The sequence below is a fragment of the Budorcas taxicolor genome, chromosome 17 (genome assembly GCF_023091745.1).
Source record: "Budorcas taxicolor isolate Tak-1 chromosome 17, Takin1.1, whole genome shotgun sequence".
NCBI lineage: Eukaryota > Metazoa > Chordata > Mammalia > Artiodactyla > Bovidae > Budorcas > Budorcas taxicolor.
In genome coordinates this window covers 18,481,196-18,501,165 of record NC_068926.1, presented here as the reverse complement: position 1 = coordinate 18,501,165, position 19,970 = coordinate 18,481,196, and the positions used below count along the sequence as shown (strand labels likewise).

The 19,970-nt window shown below is 44.1% G+C and overlaps 1 protein-coding gene across 1 annotated transcript in view; it reads left to right on the top strand.

The window, feature by feature from the left end:
- MGST2 (microsomal glutathione S-transferase 2) overlaps window positions 1-19,970 on the top strand; it is a 34,824-nt gene extending 14,854 nt beyond the window's left edge. Inside the window, exons 3-5 of the mRNA XM_052654686.1 lie at window positions 14,849-14,919; window positions 18,915-18,996; window positions 19,746-19,970. Coding sequence (XP_052510646.1) covers window positions 14,849-14,919; window positions 18,915-18,996; window positions 19,746-19,875 — 283 coding nt within the window. The 3' untranslated portion in view covers window positions 19,876-19,970. The remainder of the gene's footprint in view (window positions 1-14,848; window positions 14,920-18,914; window positions 18,997-19,745) is intronic.

The following is a 19,970-nucleotide window of genomic DNA, read 5'->3' as shown; positions in this document are numbered from 1 at the left end:
ATCCAAGTACTGCATTTTGTACTCTTTTGTTGATTATGATGGCTACTCCATTTCTTCGAAGGGATTCTTGCCTACTACTACAGTTCAGTTCAGTTCAGTTCAGTTCAGTCCAGTCTCTCAGTCGTGTCCAACCCTTTGTGACCCCATGAATCGCAGCACGCCAGTCCTCCCTGTCTATCACCAACTCCCGGAGTTCACTCAGACTCACATCCATCGAGTCAGTGATGCCATCCAGCCATCTCATCCTCGGTCGTGCCCTTCTCCTCCTGCCCCCAATCCCTCCCAGCATCAAAGTCTTTTCTAATGGGTCAACTCTTCGCATGAGGTGGCCAAAGTACTGGAGTTTCAGCTTTAGCATCATTCCTTCCAAAGAAATCCCAGGGCTGAGTAGTAGATATAATGGTCATCTGAGTTAAATTCACCTACTCCAGTCCATTTTAGTTCACTGATTCCTAAAATGTCAATGTTCACTCTTTCTATCTCCTGCTTGACCACATCCAATTTGCCTTGATTCATGGACCTAACATTCCAGGTTCCTATGCAGTATTGCTCTTTATAGCATCAGACTTTACTTTCATCACTCGTCACATCCACAACTGGGTGTTGTTTTTGCTTTGGCTCCATCTCTTCATTCTTTCTGGAGTTATTTTTCCACTCTTCTCCAGTAGTATATTGGGTAACTACCGACCTGGGGAGTTCATCTTTCAGTGTCTTATCTTTTCGCCTTTTCATACTGTTCATGGGGTTCTCAAGCAGTTAACAGCATCTAATGAGAATCTGACAACTTTTAATTTTCATACAGTTACTTATTATTTCATACTTAATTTGCTTTTATACTTATCTTTTATTTAGAAAGTGGTATTCTTACATCACTAACACAAACGGGAAAAATTTCATTTTTTCCTAATTTGTTTGAGTAAAAAAGAAGTTGAGAAGTATGGCAGAAACCAACATATTGTAAAGCAGTTTTCCTTCAATTAAAGATAAATAAATTTTTAAAAGTTGATTCATAGAAAAATAATGAGTATAGTAGTAGTGGTTTAGTTGCTAAGTCTTGCCCAATTCTTGCAACCCCATGGACTGTAGCCCATCAGGCTCCTCTGTCCATGGGATTTCCCAGGCAAGAATACTGGAGTGGGTTGGCATTTCCTTCTCCACTGGATCTTCCCAACCCAGGGGTCAAACCCAGGTCCCCTGCACTGCAGGCAGTCTCTTGCATTACAGGTGGATTCTTTACCAACTGAGCCACCAGGGAAGCTGGTAAGAGTGTATGGATAGGCTAAATTTTTGACAGTAATATATGAATGTTTGAATTTTGGCAGATACTATTTATAAAATGATCATGGGAGGAAATTCTTCATCTTCCCACTTTGTCTTTCATGATCTGAGAACTTCCCGTTGGTGTTGGATTTTCAGCAGGTTAAACCCTTGGGCCACTTCTGGTTCTATGTTTGTTCACACAGTTTTCACAGATTTGATATTCTTTCAGGTTACTTCTCTCTTCTTCCTTTTCTGTGTCTGCACTGCTCTTGTCCTAAGAGGAAAAAAAGCTGGACATCGGTTCCAAATATTTCTTGTAAGTTGCTGTTTATAAAATAAGTATCCAAATTCAGTTTCCTTGTCAGAAGTGTTTTGTTTGATTAATCATTGCAGAACAGAGAGAGGTTAACAAATAATCATGGCAAATAGAAGGGGAAAAAGTGGAAGCAGTGATAGATTTTATTTTGTTGGGCTTCCAATCACTGCAGACAGTGACTGCAGCCATGAAATGAAAAGATGCTTGCTCCTTGGAAGGAAAGCTATGACAGACCTAAACGGCATTTTTAAAAGTAGAGACGTCACTTTGCCAACAAAGGTCCGTCTAGTCAAAGCTGTGGTTTTTCCAGTAGTCATGTATGGATGTGAGAGTTGGACCATAAAGAAGGCTAAGTGTTGAAGAACTGATGCTTTTGAATTGTGGTGCTGGAGAAGACTTTTGAGAGTCTCTTGGACTGCAAGGAAATCAAATCAGTCAATCATAAAGGAGATCAACCTGAATATTCATTGCAAGGACAGATGCTTAAGCTCCAATACTTTGGCTGCCTGATGCTGGGAAAGATTGTAGGTAAAAGGGGAAGTGGGTGGCAGAAGATGCCATGGGTAGATAGTATCACTGACTCAATGGATATGAATTTGGGCGAACTCTGGGAGGTACTGAAGGACAGGGAACCTGGCACGCTGCAGTCCTTGGGGTGGCAAAGCACTGGACATGACGTAGCGACTGAACAACAATAAAAAATAATAGATAATATTAGAGCAGGTGTGGGAGATTTGGAGCCGTGAAATGCCATTACAGGCACAGTGCTGCGTTGTGGTCCGTGGGTTTACAAAGAGTGGGGCATGACTGGGCAACTGAACAACAGATAGCTGGCCTAGGCGCTCTTGGAAGGGTGAATGAGAATGGTCTTACTCCCTTCCCTGAATTTCTTCTTGGATATGCCAGAGCACTAGCCCAGTTCTTGCCTTAGGTTCTAAGGTTTAGGATGAACTTGGCCAGATAAGAGTAGTCTCATCGCTGCTGCTGCTGCTAAGTCACTTCAGTCGTGTCCGACTCTGTGCGACCCCATAGACGGCAGCCTGCCGGGCTCCCCCATCCCTGGGATTCTCCAGGCAAGAACACTGGAGTGGGTTGCCATTTCCTTCTCCAATGCATGAAAGTGAAAAGCGAAAGTGAAATCGCTCAGTCATGTCCGACTCTTAGCGACCCCATGGACTGCAGCCTACCAGGCTCCTCTGTCCATGGGATTTTCCAGGCAAGAGTACTGGAGTGGGGTGCCATTGCTAGTGAAGCCATTTCAGCTTTTATCTGAGGTGGTTAGGGCAGAAGCCCCTTGGATAACCAGTTCATTCCAAAGCCTACTTGGCTACCTGTTCTCTTCTCAGGGGCGTCTCCCTTGAGCTGTGCAAATTCCCACGAGGGCATGCACGTTCTTTTCTGGTGCTTCTGGACAAAAGCACGGAGTCCCTTCAGTCTTCCTTGAAGGTCTCATGGCCTTGTCAGTAACAGAAATCCTGCCTTTCTCCCACTCTTCCTCTTGCTTCTTTGCCTTAAGTGTAGCCAAGAAGAATTATGACTAAGTCTTTCTCTGAGTGGAACTTGACAACATCTCATAGCAACCACTTCATGGTTCATGTGACCACCCCTGAAGTGCCTGTTTCCTGTCTGAGGGTCACACAGATTGGATATTTGTCATAGAGATGATTGTTATGGAGCCAGTTTACCAGAGTCACTAGACCAGTTACTAACCCCCTTCTCTAGAGACCCCCTTCATTTCCTCTTCCCTTCCTCCAGGGAGGGCATTCGGGGTGACTCTAGAGTTTTGCAGCCTTTTGCCAGAATACATTCTTTGAAATTGTGAAAATAGCAACTATAATTTCACCGAGGGCCATTTCTTCATGTTATTGCTAAGCTTAGAAAAGTCTTTCTAGTCTAATTTGAGCACCTTGATCCCTTTAGATTAAAGGCTTTTCTAAATCTAAAAAGTAGATCCAAATAATAAATTAATCTTGTAATTTAAATATATTTCCTCTGATTCTATCCTCACTGGAAGAGAAGAACAGCTGCTGATGACCTCATTCTTTTTCATACACTTGAGGATCATTATTAAATGTCTTTCATCTTCTATATTTTGAAGCTAGGTAGCACAAATTCAGCTTTTTTTCAATCATTAAAAAATTTGGTTCTCTTTAGACTGAAAAAATTTTCATATTGTTTCTAAACCTGGAGCCTAGGAACGTATGTAGTATTCCAGCAATGATTCCATCAATTCTGCATAAGGCAGAAGAATTGCCTCTTATTCCCATCTTATATATACCACTATTTGCTTAAATGCTGAATTATTCAGCTCCTATTCCCAGATTAACTGGCCATAAGACAAGAGTAAACCCAATCATCATGAACCTGAGAATTCTTTAGAAATATTATTCTTTTCCTAATCTGTTTCAGTTCTCTCTCTCTTTTTTTTTTTTGCCATTTTATTAACTTCTTATAATCACTTTGAATTCTAATCCTGAAATTTAGAAATTAAAATTATTGACCATAATGCTTGTCTAAAAACCATGGGAAAAAGGAAAACCACAAAATAGTAATTTTTCAAATATTCTGTAACAACAAGATTTTAGTAATGAGTCAGCTCTTTCGTAGGAATGACAAAAATGATACATAATAGGCCATCAACACACTTCCATCCTTCTTAGAAATGTACTGATCTTAGACATTAGCTGAAAGCACAAGCTATACTTATCCACTGAGTTATAAAGGGCTCAAGATCTCCGAGATGAGAGAATGGCTATATGAGGAGCTTTTCAAACTCCATCCTCCTCTAAATCCTACTTGTATTTGTCACCAGGGGCCACAGTAAAACAAAATGCCACAGCCTGGGTGGCTTCAGTGACAGGTATTTATTTTTTACAGTGAGGGAGGCTGCAAGGCTAAGATTGAGGCTCTGGCTGCTTCTGTTTCTGGTGAGAGCTTTCTTCTCTTGGCTTAATGTGTCCTCACATGGCCTTTCTTTATTAGAGAGAGCAAGCACGTGAGAGGGAGAGAGTCTGCCGGTGTCAGAGAGCTCTCTGGGGTTTCTTCTTATAAGGACAGCAATCCCGTTGAATCAGGATGCCACCTTTGGACCTCATTTAACTTTGATTACTTTCTTACTTCAAATACAGCACCCTAGAGGTTTAGGGCTTCAGCATGTAAACTTTGGAAAGACACAAACATTTAGTCTATACTACCAGCAGACAAACAGCTTCTGTCCCACAAGTTGGGTGATTCTCAGGCAGTCGTCAGGGGAAGAGAAAGTGAAAGGTGCTCAGTCGTGTCTGACTCTTTGTGACCCCATGGATTATACAGTCCATGGAGCTTTCCAGGCCAGAATACTGTGGGTAGCCTTTCCCTTCTCCAGGGGATCTTCCCAACCCAGGGATCAAACCCATGTCTCCCACATAGCAGGCCGATTCTTTACCAGCTGAAGAAGCCCCAAGGAATGAGAGGCAGCTAGAAATTGGATGAAATGCAAGCCTCACTTCTGCTTCTCCCCATGCTCTTCCTTAGCAGCAGCACCACTGAAGGCATGGTAGGATTTGTGCCCTCCTGCCATCAGCAACAGTCTCCCTCTGGGGTCCCTATATCAATAGTTACTTGACAAGGGACAATTCAGATAGTTACAGATCTAGATAAAAAGATATCTCTGACAACCTCTTATTCCCAAGTCTTTTCTGAGCATATTGACCTGTTGCTCTGACCACCCCTACCCTCCCCAGCCAGTGTAATAAACCTAAACACTTCTCAGGGTCAAAAGCAAGCAGATCGAGGCTGGATCATATAATAATAGTGCAAGGGGCTTATGGCAGTGTGCAACCTATTGAAGTTTCAGAACAAGTCATCAAAACGAAAGAAGGATAAAGAGGAGCAGCAAAAATCTTGAACGAGGGAAGCTGCCTTTAAGTTGCCTTGTCTGCCTTTTATTTTTTAAAATAAAAATACTATAAGCATAAGGGCTTCCCTTGTGACTCAGATGGTAAAGAATCTGCCCACAGTGTGGGAGACCTGGGTTTGCTCCCTGGGTTGGGAAGATCCCCTGGAGAAGGGCATGGCAACCCACTCCAGTATGCTTGTCTGGACAGTCCCACGGATAGAGGAGCCTGGTGGGCCATAGTCCACAGGGTCGCAAAGAGTCGGACACGACTGAGTGACTAAGAGACACACAGTGTAAGCACGGAATTAGAAGTGTTCTCTTGACTGTTCAAGTTTTCCCCTTTGCAAATGGTTCAGATTTTTCTAGGAACAAGTGTGTCATAAGCAAAGATTCACATTGAGTGTTCATGAGAAATCTCTCAAACAGCAGAAATATTCAGAAGTGTTTGAGGCCAGAGATTTCCCAAGTGATGTATATACACTGAGGGGGCGCACTAAGGAATCTGCTGTGGGAGTGAGGAAAATATTGGAGCTCCTATTTATATTTGCTCTTAAAATACCATCTTTTAATTTCTATGTGTTTTATAATGTGTGTGATACTCTTTTCCAGTCGAATATATTAGCTGTGCTGATGGATCAGTCCCATATTCCCAGCGGTTTAATGAAATGAAACTTTACGTCTTGCTTACTATCAAAGCGTCCATGGGTGTTCCTGGTTGGGTGGCCTTCCACATGGTCAATTAGGGGCCAAGCCTTCTTCCATCTAAGAGTTTTGTCTCTGTTCAGGCACTCAAGAGTTCTCTCCCTTCAACCAGTGTGTGGGGCAAGGGGGCTTGGCACACCATCTACTTAGCTGTCTGGCTCAGGAGTGATATATTTTATTTTAGTTTCTTTTCATTGGCAAGAAGTGGCCCCATCAAAATCCCAGGAGGCTGGAAAGTGTATCCTTGACCAGGGAGCTACCACACAGCACCAACGTCGCACCATCCCTGTTGTCAGCCAGCGCTCTCTGCTCTTGCAGGACAGGTGGATGTTTTTATTTGATCAGGGTGGTGCGGTTTGAAAAAGTCAGAGACTGGGGTTTTAGGCCCGGTGCCAGAACCCAATATGTGGTGAGCTTTGTAGTACCTACTCATTATGATGGAGCCAGGGCCCAAAGAGTCCTCACTTCAGATCTACGTCCATTGTTCCCAGCCCTTGGGTCCAGGCAGCGATCTGCAGTGGTCATGTTTCCTGAGGTCCCAGGTCCAGAACCCCTTGGAGTTGGGGATGGACCATGAGAACTTTCAGTGGCTTTGACCATTCAATCTCCACAGACTCCATCGGCCCATCCTCTAGGGTGACCAACTCTTTCCAGTTTGCCTGAGACTTCCCCAATTTTAGCACTCCGGTTTTGGTATCCCAGGAAATCCCTCAGTTCCAGGCAAACCAGGACAATTTAGCTGGGATCGTCCTGGTTTTAAAATCAAAGACCTGTGTTCTGAAAACTTCTTCAGTGGGGGGCACACAGGATGGCTGGTCACCCTACTGTCCTTCCAGCAAAGACTCTTTCTGTTAGTACCCCAGGTGGAATCTGAGGCTCAGGGTGACATCTGCCTGGAACAAAAGAGAATCTCACCCCTTATCTTTCTGTGGGATGCTTAAATATCAAGCTCAACATTCAGAAAACTAAAATCATGGCATCTGGTCCCATCACTTCATGGCAAATAGATGGGGAAGCGGTGGAAACAGTGTCAGACTTTATTTTTCTGGGCTCCAAAATCACTGCAGATGGTGATTGCAGCCATGAAATTAAAAGACACTTGCTCCTTGGAAGGAAAGTTATGACCAACCTAGATAGCATACTCAAAAGCAGAGACATTACTTTGCCAACAAAGGTCCATCTAGTCAAGCCTATGGTTTTTCCAGTGGTCATGTATGGATGTGAGAATTGAATTATAAAGAAAGCTGAGCGCTGAAGAATTGATGCTTTTGAACTGTGGTGTTGGAGAAGACTCTTGAGAGTCCCTTGGACTGCAAGGAGATCCAACCAGTCCATCCTAAAGGAGATCAGTCCTGGGTGTTCATTGGAGGGACTGATGTTGAAGCTGAAACTCCAATAGTTTGGCCAACTGATGTGGAGAGCTGACTCATTTGAAAAGACCCTGATGCTGGGAAAGGTTGAGGGCCAGAGGAGAAGGGGATGACAGAGGATGAAATGGTTGGATGGCATCACCAACACAATGGACATGAGTTTGGGTGGACTCGGAGTTGGTGATGGACAGGGAGGCCTGGTGTACTGCGGTTCATGGGGTCACAAAGACTGAGCAACTGGACTGAACTGAACTAAATATCAAGGCACACAGGACTGTAGTGCAAAAAGGACTCTCAGCAGGGAATATAGTGGACACACGTGTCTTCCCCAAGAGTGGACACGCAGGAAGGGGGGCAGCCCAGCAGCGGTCAGAACCACTCTGCTCCCGTGCAAAGGGAAACTGACACAGCTGTTGCCAGCCAATTTCTGCCCCATTTCTGTCCATAAGGAGTTTTTCCTGAGAATCTCCTGTAATAATAGATCTGGCTTCATGTCCAAAAAGAAAGTATCAGTTATTTTCATTTTGGTTTTCCTGTCAATGTGACTGTAATTAGTCACCAATAGGATTGCGAAGAACACATTTTCAGAATTTGGTTCCCCTGAGTTAAACAGCGTCTGTAGATGGCTCACTGTGAATGAGCTGTCCTGGCATACATCCAGGCACGGACCACTTAACCTAGCTGTGGGGTCTGCGGAGGCCCGCAAGTGCTGGTGGTCAAGGATGTGGTCACATGGTGAAGGGGATGCAGGAAGTCAGACTGAGCAGCTAGAATGGGATTCCAGTTATTTTAGGGCCAAGCAATACCTGGTGTCTTCAGCAGTCATCAATGGTTAGAAATAGCGGGCTCCCAGGCTGGCTATCCCAGGTGGCGCTAGTGGTCAAGAATCTGCCTGCCAATGCGGGTGACACAGGGGAGTCGAGCTGGATCGGTGGGTCAGGAAGATCCCCTGGAGAAGGAAATGGCAACCTACTCCAGTATTCTTGCCTGCGAAATCCCCTGACAGAGGAGCCTGGAGGGCTACAGTCCATGGTTCTCACAGAGTTGGATGTGACTGCGTGCAGACAGCTCAGGCTGGCTGGCAGAAAGTTCTTTTTGATCTGAAAGGTGATAGTGGAAGTGGACAAAGCCTCAGGGCTTAGGGCAAGTCAGAAAGGAGGGAGCAGGAGAAAAGTACAATGAGCGCACCTGGGACATGGGGTCAGGGCGAGCCCAGCAGTGATTCACTGCTGGAGGCTCATTCCTTAGGAGAGGAGGGTGCAGAGATAAGGCGCCCCAACGCTCCAGGCTCTGCCCTCCGGCAGCACTGATGCAGTGACTCTCACATCCCTGCCCGAGTATCCGTGAGCGCCAGTCGCCCCTGCTCCTCTGGGCCTTGGCACCCCTTTCCCCATCTTCTCGGTTACTCCCTGGAGCTCCAGGGATGTGGGCAGGGACAGGCCTGCTGGCTGCTGTTGGACGGGAGGGGCCGTGCCACTGCCCTATCCCAGGGCCCCTGTCTTGTGAGGGCGGGACCCCTCCCAGGTTCTAGAGCCTTCCGTGACTGCTCTTGGGTGCTCTGTGGTCTGGGCCAGCGGGAGGTGGGGGCGGTGGCTCTCCCCAGCTCTTTACCACTTCTGTCATCTGCGGCACAGCACTGCTGGCGTCTGGAGTCTCTGCAGTCCTTTCATGAAGACCGTCCTTCAGCTTTCAGCCTGGTCTCCACTCAGGGGTGAAACTGGTTCCCTGGCTTGGGTGGGTGTGCAGGAGACCCTTGAACATATGTTTGTTCTCCTCTTTCCTCACCCCTTCTTGCTCAGAGGCCCTCTTCCTCTTGTAGATGAGACACGAAAGTGCTGGTACATCTCAGCACGTGTGGAAGGATGCCCACAGGGGTCACAGACCCGAGAGGTTCTGTCTCTGCAGAGTTGCCTGGGCTTGGCTAGGATGCTTTTATATAACACCATCGCTCTACCTCACGTGCCCAGCCAGGACCACTAGTGCAGTGGGGGAAAAAACCCTTCCAAATAGTTGAGATTTTTATGAAGAATAAAAGGGACTGCTTTCAAGGGTGATTTTTTTTTTTTTTTAATCTCAATTGTGGCTAATTTTGAGTCGTGTTGTGGAAAAACTTAACCATTAAATTTGGAATATTGGAAGGTGTTTTACTCCCTTGGGGGAGGGCATGGTAACCCATTCCAGTATTCTTGCCTGGAGAATCCTATGGACAGAGAAGCCTGGCAGGCTACGGTCCATGGGGTCACAGAGAGCTGGACACGACTGAGCGACTAAGCACAGCCCAGCAAGGTGTTTTACAAACTGGATGGAAGGACTATAAAAGGGCTGTACCCCACCAGGCTCCTCTGTCCATAGCATTTTCCAGGCAGGAATACTGGAGTGGGTTGCCATTTCCTTCTCCAGGGGATCTTCCGAACACAGGGATTGAACTTAGGTCTTCTGCACTGCAGGTAGATTCTTTACCGACTGAGCTACCAGGGAAGGTTCTAGATAAAAGGACCATTGTGTTTTGTTTCCAAAAAGGATCACAGAAACATCCAGTGTGGAAAATAGAGCATTCTTCTGCTATTATTCTCTTCTGCTTCACGGAAGACAGGTCCATGGATTTAGCGGAGGAAAAGGAGGTGATTTTTAACATAGCTGTAATTATTCTGACCACTCGCATTTATGAAGTGTCTTTTTGTTTAAACAACTGCAGCGACCTACGTTAGTGAGAAAGCAACCATCACAAGCGAAATAGTGATGGGCGGGGAAAGGGCAGAAAGGCAAATCTCCGTTTTTCCCCAAGTGTGAGAAAGTTGTGGCAATGATTTGTGAGGGTGTCAGTGTCAGAGTCTGGATGAGACATTCCTTAGGTCATTCTGTCGGTCTTTCGAGACTTTAAAGACAGGAGTAGACAATGAAGAGGAAAGCTTTTGACATTTGTATTCCGCATTTCTGATGTGCCAGGGGTCTGATGATTGCTCCCCCGGCTTTGAGAGGGTTGAGTGGGTGACTTCACTGTCGTCATTGCCGGTGAGGGGTTAGAAAGGTCCACTCGCGCTTCTGACTCTGCACCGGCCGTGGGCTTTATATGAGCACTGAGTTATGCAGTTAATTATGCAGCTTTCTTACCCAGCTTTAAGAGATGGCTGAATGATTATCAGGGAGTTTTTTCTCATGTAGTTGAGTCAAAAACTAATAAGGTTGAGTTGACCCATCTGCAATTTCCTGTAGATTTTATGGAGAATGAGGAAAGAATTACACTTTATAATTATGCTTTGTTCTTTTTTTTTTGTTAGAGGTTTTCTTTTCAGATTTATTGAGGTATAACTGACAAATTAAAATTGTACGATATTTAAAGTATACAACGTGATGATCTGACACACACATAATTTGTGAAAGAATTTCCCCCATTGAGTTAATTAACATGTCTGTTACCTTTTACGTATTTACTCTTTTTGCGAAAACACTTCTGTTTTACTTTCTTTTGTTCAGTTACTCAGTCATGTCCGACTCTTTGCAACCCCATGGACTGCAGCATTCCAGGCTTCCCTGTCCTTCACCATCTCCTGGAGCTTGCTCAAACTCATGTCCATCGCATCAGTGATGCCATCCCACCATCTCATCCTCTGTCGTCCCCTTCTCCTCCTGCCCTCAATCTTTCCCAGCATCAGGGTCTTTTCTAAAGAGTTGGCTGTTTGCATCAGGTGGCCAAAGTTTTACCTTCTTAGCAGACTTCAATGATACAATAAAGTGTTATCAGCTAGAGTCACCATGTTACATATTAGATCCTCAGATCTTATTAATTTAATAACTGAAAGTTTGAACCCTTTTATTAGGCTCTCTCTACTTTGCCCACCCTCAGTCCTTGGCACTCACCATTCTATTTTCTGTTTCTATGAGATTATCTTTTTTTTTTTTTTTTTTTTTTAGGATTCCACATGTAAGTGGTACCAGGCACTATTTGTCTTTCTCTGTCTGGCTTATTGAACTTAGTGTAATGCCCTGCTGGTTTGCCTAGGTTGTGGCAAATGGCAGGATTTCCTTCTTCTTAAAGGTTGAATAACATTCCATCATGTATATCATATTTCTTTATCCATTCATCCACTGTTGGACACTCAGATTGTTTCCATATTGGCTACTGTGAGTAACACTGTAATCAAGATGAGAATACAGATGTCTTTTCAAGATAGCGATTTCATTTCCTTTGGATATTTGCCCTGCAGTGAGATTGCTGGATCATATGGCCGTTCTAGTTTTAATTTTTTTGAGGAATCTCCGTACTGTTTTCCATAGCGGTCACATCAATTTACATTCTCACCAACAGTGTATAACGCTCCTCTTTTCTCCAAGTTCTTGCCAGCACTGTTGCTTGTCTTTCTGATAATAGCCATTTAAAGAAGTGTGAGGTGATATCTCTTTATGGTTTTGATTTGCATTTTGCTGATGGTTAGCAATGTTGAGCACTTTTTCATGTGCCTGTTGGTCATTTATGTCTTTGGACAAATGTCTGTTCAGGTTCTCTGCCCATTTTTTAATTGTTTGATTTTCTCTGCTATTGAGTTGTATGTGTTCTTTCTATATTTTGGGTTGTAACCCCTTATCGAATTTGTGGTTTGCATGTATTTTTTTCCCATTCTACAGATTGCCTTTTCATTTTGTCGGTGACATCCTTTGCTGAAGAAGCTTTTTAGTTCGATTTAGTCCCACTTGTTCATTTTTGTTTTTGTTGCCTTTGCTTCTAGTGCCAAATCCAAAAAAATAATTACCAAGGCTAATGTCAAGGATATTTTCCCCTAAGTCTTCTTATATGAGTTCTATGGTTTTGGTTTTTGTTGTTGTTTATATTCACTGGTTTGCTGTATTTTATTAGATTCCACCCATAAGTGATATCATATAGTATTTGTTTTTTTCTGAAGACTTCCCTTTAACATCTCTAACATGTCTAGTGGTGATGAACTCCTTCAGATTTTGTTTCTAAAATTCTTTATATCTCCCTCAATTTTGAAGAACAACTTTGCAGGGTAGAGTTTTCTTAGTTGGCAGTTTTTTCTTTCAACAGTTTGAATATATCTTCCCACCTGCTTCTGGCCCACTAAGTTTAAAACTGTTTCATTGCTTGCGATGGTCCTATAGGGCCTGTGTATGCAAGCCTCATTGGCTATCAGAGCTGGGTAGTTTGGGGGCCTGTCCCTTCGGGAGCAACTGCAAAAGCTAGGGTGCCAGATGTGTGTGCAAACTCCTTCTGGACAGATGCTGGCAATCTCGTTTTATCAATGGAGTGAATTGAAGGCAGTAGGTAAGGGCAGTGCCCATCAGCTCCCATGGGCTCCAGGGAGGATCTCATCTAGCCCCTGGATATGTGCTAAACTAGAAGCAGGGTCTCCAGGCATCCGCTTGTAAGTATGGAGGCAGGCCCTCTCTAGAGGAATACTGGAGACATGATTTTTGCCTGCTTCCTCTGCACTGAGCCCCAGATGGTTAGCTGTACTGAGTGTTCATGTACTCTGTTAAGAAATGCTTCTTTGCTTGCTACAGTCCTGTGGGTCTCATGGATGCAAGCCCTGTGGGGTTGCATTTTGGGAAAACCAGCCCTCAGGCGGAAGTCTTTAAACCTGGAGTGCGAGATGTGCAGTCTAACCCCTTTGCTCCTCAGGGAGAAGCTTGGGGTTGAGGATTTCCTCCTGAATGTATGATGCTGTATGATGCTGATGATGATAGGGGTGAGGGGGATATGTGTGGCCTTTTTTGGCCACACCACTCAGCTTGCAGGATCTCAGTTCCCTGACGAGGCACTGAACCTGGGCCACAGCAGTGAAAGCCTGGAATCCTAACCACTAGGCCACCAGGGAACTCCCAGTATGGCTGTTTTCTTATTTGCCTGATGTGTACGAGTCATTCAGCTGGTTTCAGGATTTCTCACAGAAGGAGTTGCTCTGTGTGTGTCTGCACATTCATTGCACCTGCGGGAGGAGGGAAGTTTAAGAGCCTCCCATGTTAGCATCTTGGTCACGAAAGAAAACAAACCAAACCAAAACACCCCCCCCCCCCCAACTACCCCGCCACATTGAGGAAAGAAGAGGGAAAAAAGAGAGAGAGAGAGAGAAAAGAATCATTCAAGGTGACCTGGGTTAGAAGACTCAGCCTTTAAGAACAAGGATCAACTGTTTCTTGGTCGTTTGCCTCGTAACCTCACATACTCAAGCTTTAAGGCTTAAGGATCCTACATGCATCCTTAAAGGAAGGATGTAGGATCATTTCTAATCCTGTAGACTAAGACTCTTCCACCAGGATCGACTTAAGACCTTATTACACGTTACATTAAAGTTTTCTTTTACTTCGTTGTGATATTGTCAGCAGAGAGCTCAGCCAACCTAACCAAGATCACTTGGGGGCATAGCACAGGAAGGAAGATGAATATAATTCATCTTTTTCCTTTTTGCTAGGTGCAGACGAATTAATTATAGTTCCCAGATAATGATTCCCTTTTGCTTAAAATAGTATCAAAATTTCCACCCAAGTCTTCTATGAATAGAAGCAATTTGACTTGACATTAGGACAGAGCTTTGGGGTCTGGAGACGACACAGATTTCCTCTGATTCTCTGGGAGGCATTGTCAGCTTGGGTTCTCAGCCTTTAGTTTTTTCCTCCATAAAATCAGAATGGAATATGCTTCATTCATTTCAGGAGGTTTTAGGGGATTTTTTTGAAAACCATTTAATATGATGAGCAACTCAAATGGAAGGCAATGGATGCAAGAGATTTCCGGGCAAGAAATCCACTTAATATGAATGAACTATCTACTGGGTTATTTAGACAAGATGCAAAATGATCTTTAGGCTCAGAATTGGAATCATCTCTAGGCCTGTCTTTTGGAAAAGAGCTAAAATTCGTTTCTACTGCTGGCAACTTACATGTAAAAGAGTGATTCTTGGCCCTGCTCTGAGGTTTGAAAAATGTTTGAGTCTCACCTTGAAACACTAGAGGTGCAGATGATAAAGAATCTGCTGGTAATGCAGGAGAGCTGGTTTCGATCCCTGGGTCACAAAGATCTCCTGGAGAAGGGAATGGCTACCCACTGTAGTATTCTTCTCTGGAGAATTCCATGGACAGAGGAGCCTGGCAGGCTACAGTCCATGGATTCCAAAGAATCGTATACGATTAAGCGACTCACTCATTCACTTGAAAGACTACTTTTACCTATAAGGACACTTATGCTCTTTAGGTTAATTCTTGTGTTATTTTTGTAAGAAGAGGCTGGACATTTACCTTGAGGTGAAAATTCACTGCTTTGGTGTATAGTTTTCTCATAGAATAACCTACATCTTTATTTTTTTCCTGCAGGCAAAACTGTGTGGAGTTTTACCCAATATTCATAATTACATTGTGGATGGCTGGATGGTATTTCAACCAAGGTAAGTTTAAAAGACAACTCTGTTCTCATGATGACTGTGGTCCTTACAGCCATTAAGTAGCAGATATTCACCTACACATCTATGGATCCTGGAAATTGTTTTAAGCAAAAGAAGCACTGTCTGTTTGCATCAAAGAGCCGTGTGGTACAGATAGGCTAACTTTGGCTTCATTTCAATTTAATTCCGTGATTTTTTTTTTTTTTAATAAAAACTTGGAACAAACCAGATGTGGGGGACTCCAGAATGCAGATGACATGTGATTTTTGTCTTCAAGTCTAATACTCTATAAATTCTAATTTATCTGCAGGAACAGAACACAGAATTAACAGTTCACCCTAGTTATTATAGCTAATATGTATTGAGTACTTCATGCCAAGTACTTTTTAAAAAAAATTAATTCCTTGGCTGCTCTGGGTCTCAGTTGTGGTATGTGGGCACTTCTCTCTAGTTGTGGCATGTGGGATTCTCTTGTTGCGGAGCCCAGGCTCCTGCGTAGCTGTGGGCTTTAGTAGTTGCGGCATGCAGGCTCAGAAGCCTTGATGTAATGTGGAATCTTAGTTCCCCAGGGATCAAGCCCATGTCCCCTGCATTCGAAGGCACATTCTTAACCACTGAATCACCAAGGAAGTCCCTGCCAAGCTTTGTTTTTAAGTGTCATACATATATTATGTCTTATGTACCACTTACAGGATTAAAAACCCTTTATGAGGTCAGTCAGTCAGTTCAGTCGCTCAGTAGTGTCCGACTCTTTGTGACCCCATGAATCGCAGCATGCCAGGCCTCCCTGTCCATCACCAACTCCAGAGTTCACCCAGACTCACGTCCATCGAGTCAGTGATGCCATCCAGCCATCTCATCCTCCGTTGTGCCCTTCTCCTCCTGCCCCCAATCCCTCCCAGCGTCAGTCTTTTCCAATGAGTCAACTCTTCCCATGAGGTGGCCAAAGTACTGGAGTTTCAGCTTTAGCATCATTCCTTCCGAAGAAATCCCAGGGCTGATCTCCTTCAGTGTGGACTGGTTGGATCTCCTTGCAGTCCAAGGGACTCTCAAGAGTCTTCTCCAACACCACAGTTCAAAAGCATCAATTCTTTGGCACTCAGCCTTCTTCACAGTCCAACTCTCACATCCATACATGACCACTGGAAAAACCATAGCCTTGACTAGACGGACCTTAGTTGGCAAAGTAATGTCCCTGCTTTTGAATATGCTCTCTAGGTTGGTCATAACTTTTCTTCCAAGGAGTAAGCATCTTATGAGGTAGGTTCCATAATTTCTGCTTTATAGATGAGGAAACTGAAGTACAGAGTGGTTAAGTCTTTTGTCCACCTTAGCTATCACCAGTTTAGGAGAAAATTACCTTTCAAATTCAGAGCAGGGTTTAGAGGTATTTGACCAACAACCCATGTGCTTTTTCTTAGGAGTTTCCAAGATTGTGGTCTACTGGATGTAGATGTTTGTAAATATCCATTTTCTATTTGAATAGGGGATCCCTGGGGAGCTGAGAGCTTTAATGAAACTCTGCCTAGCCCTTTCACAGGTCAGATTAGCACCAACTACCTTTTTGGAGAAATTCAATCTCTTTTTTCTCTGATAACTCTCATGGCCTTATTTGCATTTGACATTTGATTGCTAAGATTTATTTAAATCAACCAAAATTTAACTGCTTTTCAAAGGCAAGGTAAATTCGCTCAGTTGTGTCTGACTTTTTGCGACCCTGTGAACTGTAGCCCACCAGGCTCTTCCGTCCACGGGATTCTCCAGGCAAGAATACTGGAGTGGGTTGCCATTTCCTTCTCCAGGGGATTACCCGACCCAGGGATCGAACCCAGGTCTCCCGCATTGCAGGCAGATGCTTTAACCTCTGAGCCACCAACCCTGTCACAATTTTTTTTACTGTCAACTGAGAAATTTCAGATAAAATATCCTGCAGAGAAAGACTTAACTCTATTCCAATTCACCTTGGTTTTTTTTTTTTAATCCCTTAAAGGCAGAGAGGGTAATTTCTTGTCAGGTGAGACCACATTCACAACTAATAAGAAAAGAGCCTTTTGGTGATGGCATTTGGCCTGTGCCATTTGGATTTCACTGTGATGGGCTGAATGAGGCTGCCTGCCTGTCAGGGAAGGGTTTCTTGGGTATCTCGTTGTAATTTTCATTCTTTCTCATCCAGAGTTAGGTGGCCTATTACTGCCTTGACCAGTTCTCATTGACTCTGTGGGAGTAGTTGCTTAGAAAGGGAGTTTCAAGAACCCTGGTGCGCTCAGAATCTCCCCTTCCTCAGAGGCCAGGTGGCCCTGCCAGCCCTTCTCCTCCAGCTCTTTGCCAGACCCTGTCCTTCTCATCCTTCAGGGCCCAGCACAAACAGCACCCCTCAGAGGGGCCTTCCCTGACCCCTTCCTAAAGATGGGCCCCCAGCTCCCCCTGGCCACCCCACTTTGTTTCCTGCATAGCGTATTCAAGTCTGCGCTTCTCTTCTCATTTTCCCCTTTGTCTTTGCTGATAAATCCATAAGGGCAGGGAGCTTGTGTCTTTTTTTACTGCTAACCTCAAACCTTAGAATAAGGATACTTGGTACAGTATGTAGTAGAAACAAACAAAAAAAGCTTGTGACCTAGTAAAATTATGAGTTTACTTTTATCCACCATACCAGAGTCCCACAAACAGACTTCTGGTGTTTTCAAGAGGGCTCTGGCGATTTGCATCTGCGACTTGGTGAGGAAAAGAGAGGGTCCCTAGTACAAGAAAGATACTGAGATTGTTTTTTACTGGACAAGATGACAGAACATCACCCTGCATTCCATATTTCTTTCAGATAAAATGTGCATTTGGTTAAACGCACAAATCTCAAGTGTACCATTTAATGACTTTTGACAAATGTATAAACCTGGGTCACTCAGATCCCTATCAAGATGTGGAACATGACTACCACTCAGAGAGTTTCCTCAGGTTCTTCCCAGTCCCTTTCAGAGGCAAACAGTACTCTGATGCTTTTCATCATAGTTTAGTTTTGCCAACTTTAGAACTTTCCATAATTGGAATCATATAATGCTTCGTTCACTCAGCAAAATGTTTTTGAGATTCACCATGCTGTTCAAGTTGTCTATTTCTTTTTATCGACAGTGGGGTTCCATATTGTATGGTTATCACAGTTCTGTTATCCATTCTCCTGTGGATGGATTCCCAGCTGTTTCCAGTGTTTGGCTGTTATGAATAAAGCTGCAGTGAATATTCTGAACAGGTCTTTTTATGGATATGTGCTTTCATTTCTCTTGGGTAAATACACAGAAAAGGAAGGACTTGCTGGGTCAAAAAGTTATGTTTGGTTTTTTAAGAAACTACCAGATCTTTTCCCAAAGCGGCCATACTGTTTTGCATTCCCACCAATAACGTATGAGGATTCCAACATCCCCATCTTGTGCAGTCATTCTTCTAAAACTTTTGCCACCCTGGTAGGTGTGCAGTGGTATCATCTCCTTATGGCTTTATTTTTATTTTTAAATGAGAGGGAACATTTTTTCAAGTTGTTTTTTTGTTTTTGTTTTTTTTGGCTGCACTGGGTCTCAGTTGCAGCATGCAGGATCTAGTTCTTGCTGCTGCTGCTGCTGCTAAGTCCCTTCAAACACTGGCCCCTTGTATTGGGAGCACGGAGTCTTAAGCAGTTACTGGACCACCAGAGAAGCCCCCTCATTGTGGTTTTAAATTGCAGTTTTGCTGATATCAAATGATGTTGAATAATGCTGAACAATTTTTCATGTGCTTATTGGTACACTTGCTTATATTGCTATGTGAATCTTCTATTCAAGTATTTTACCCATTTAAAAATGTTTTGTTTTTTTTTTTCCATTATTGAATTGTCTGAGTTCTCTATATATTCTACACACAAGCCTTTGGTCAGATACACGCTTTGGGAGTGTTGCCTCAGTTTTCACACCACATTTTGAGAGTCTCCCATCATGTTCTGTGTCTTTGCTATTTTTTTTTTTTTCTCTCTCTAGTTTTTGCTACTTGTCTGGGTCTGGTGTACATCTATTCCCGTCACCAGTATTTCTGGGGATATGCAGAAGCTGCTAAAAAAAGGTAAGGAGCACCCAAGAGTTGTGTATTTGGACAGAAAGTAGCAGGATGGTCTATATTAGCCTCCTGTTCCTGTAGTGTAGCACCTATGGCTGTGATGACAAAAATGATGCATGTTGCCTGCTGCTGCTGCTGCCGCTAAGTCGCTTCAGTCGTGTCCGACTCTGTGCAGCCCCAGAGACGGCAGCCCACCAGGCTCCCCGTCCCTGGGATTCTCCAGGCAAGAACACTGGAGTGGGCTGCCATTTCCTTCTCCAATGCATGAAACTGAAAAGTGAAAGTGAAGTCGCTCAATCGTGTCCGACTCTAGCGACCCTGTGGACTGCAGCCTACCAGGCTCCTCCGCCCATGGGATTTTCCAGGCAAGCGTACTGGAGTGGGGTGCCATTGCGCCTACCCACGGCCAAGTCTCAGCAGGCCTCCACACTTAGGTGTGAGGCAGAAAACTGAAGGGATAAAACTGTGCTCTAAGTGTGCACTCTTTGACCACTGCACTTTAAATCCTTGCAAACATTTTGCCCTATCTCCCAAAAGTTGCCGAGGAAATAATCCTGCACAGCCTTGATAATCCTTTGAATGTTCAAAGGAGGTAGGCATCTTCTCTAATTTATTTGATGAATCAAAATGTTCGAATGGCAACAGCATAGAAGTTCTGGGCAGTATTCATAGGAGAGGTCTGCTCCAGGCTCCCCAGCTTCCTCCTTGCAACCCTGTTTATTCATCACCTTTGTCTCTCTCATATCTGCCCACAGGATCACTGGTTTCCGGCTGAGTCTGGGGATTTTGGCCTTGTTGACTGTCCTAGGTGCCGTGGGGATTTTGAACAGCTTTCTGGATGAATACCTGGACATCGATATTGCCAAGAAACTGAGGCACTTCTAACATTTCACCTTCCTTTGTGCAAATGCTTATAGGAGATGTTTCCACTCTCAAGGTTAGATGGTGCCATTTGTTCCATTAAAAGAAATACAATTCTC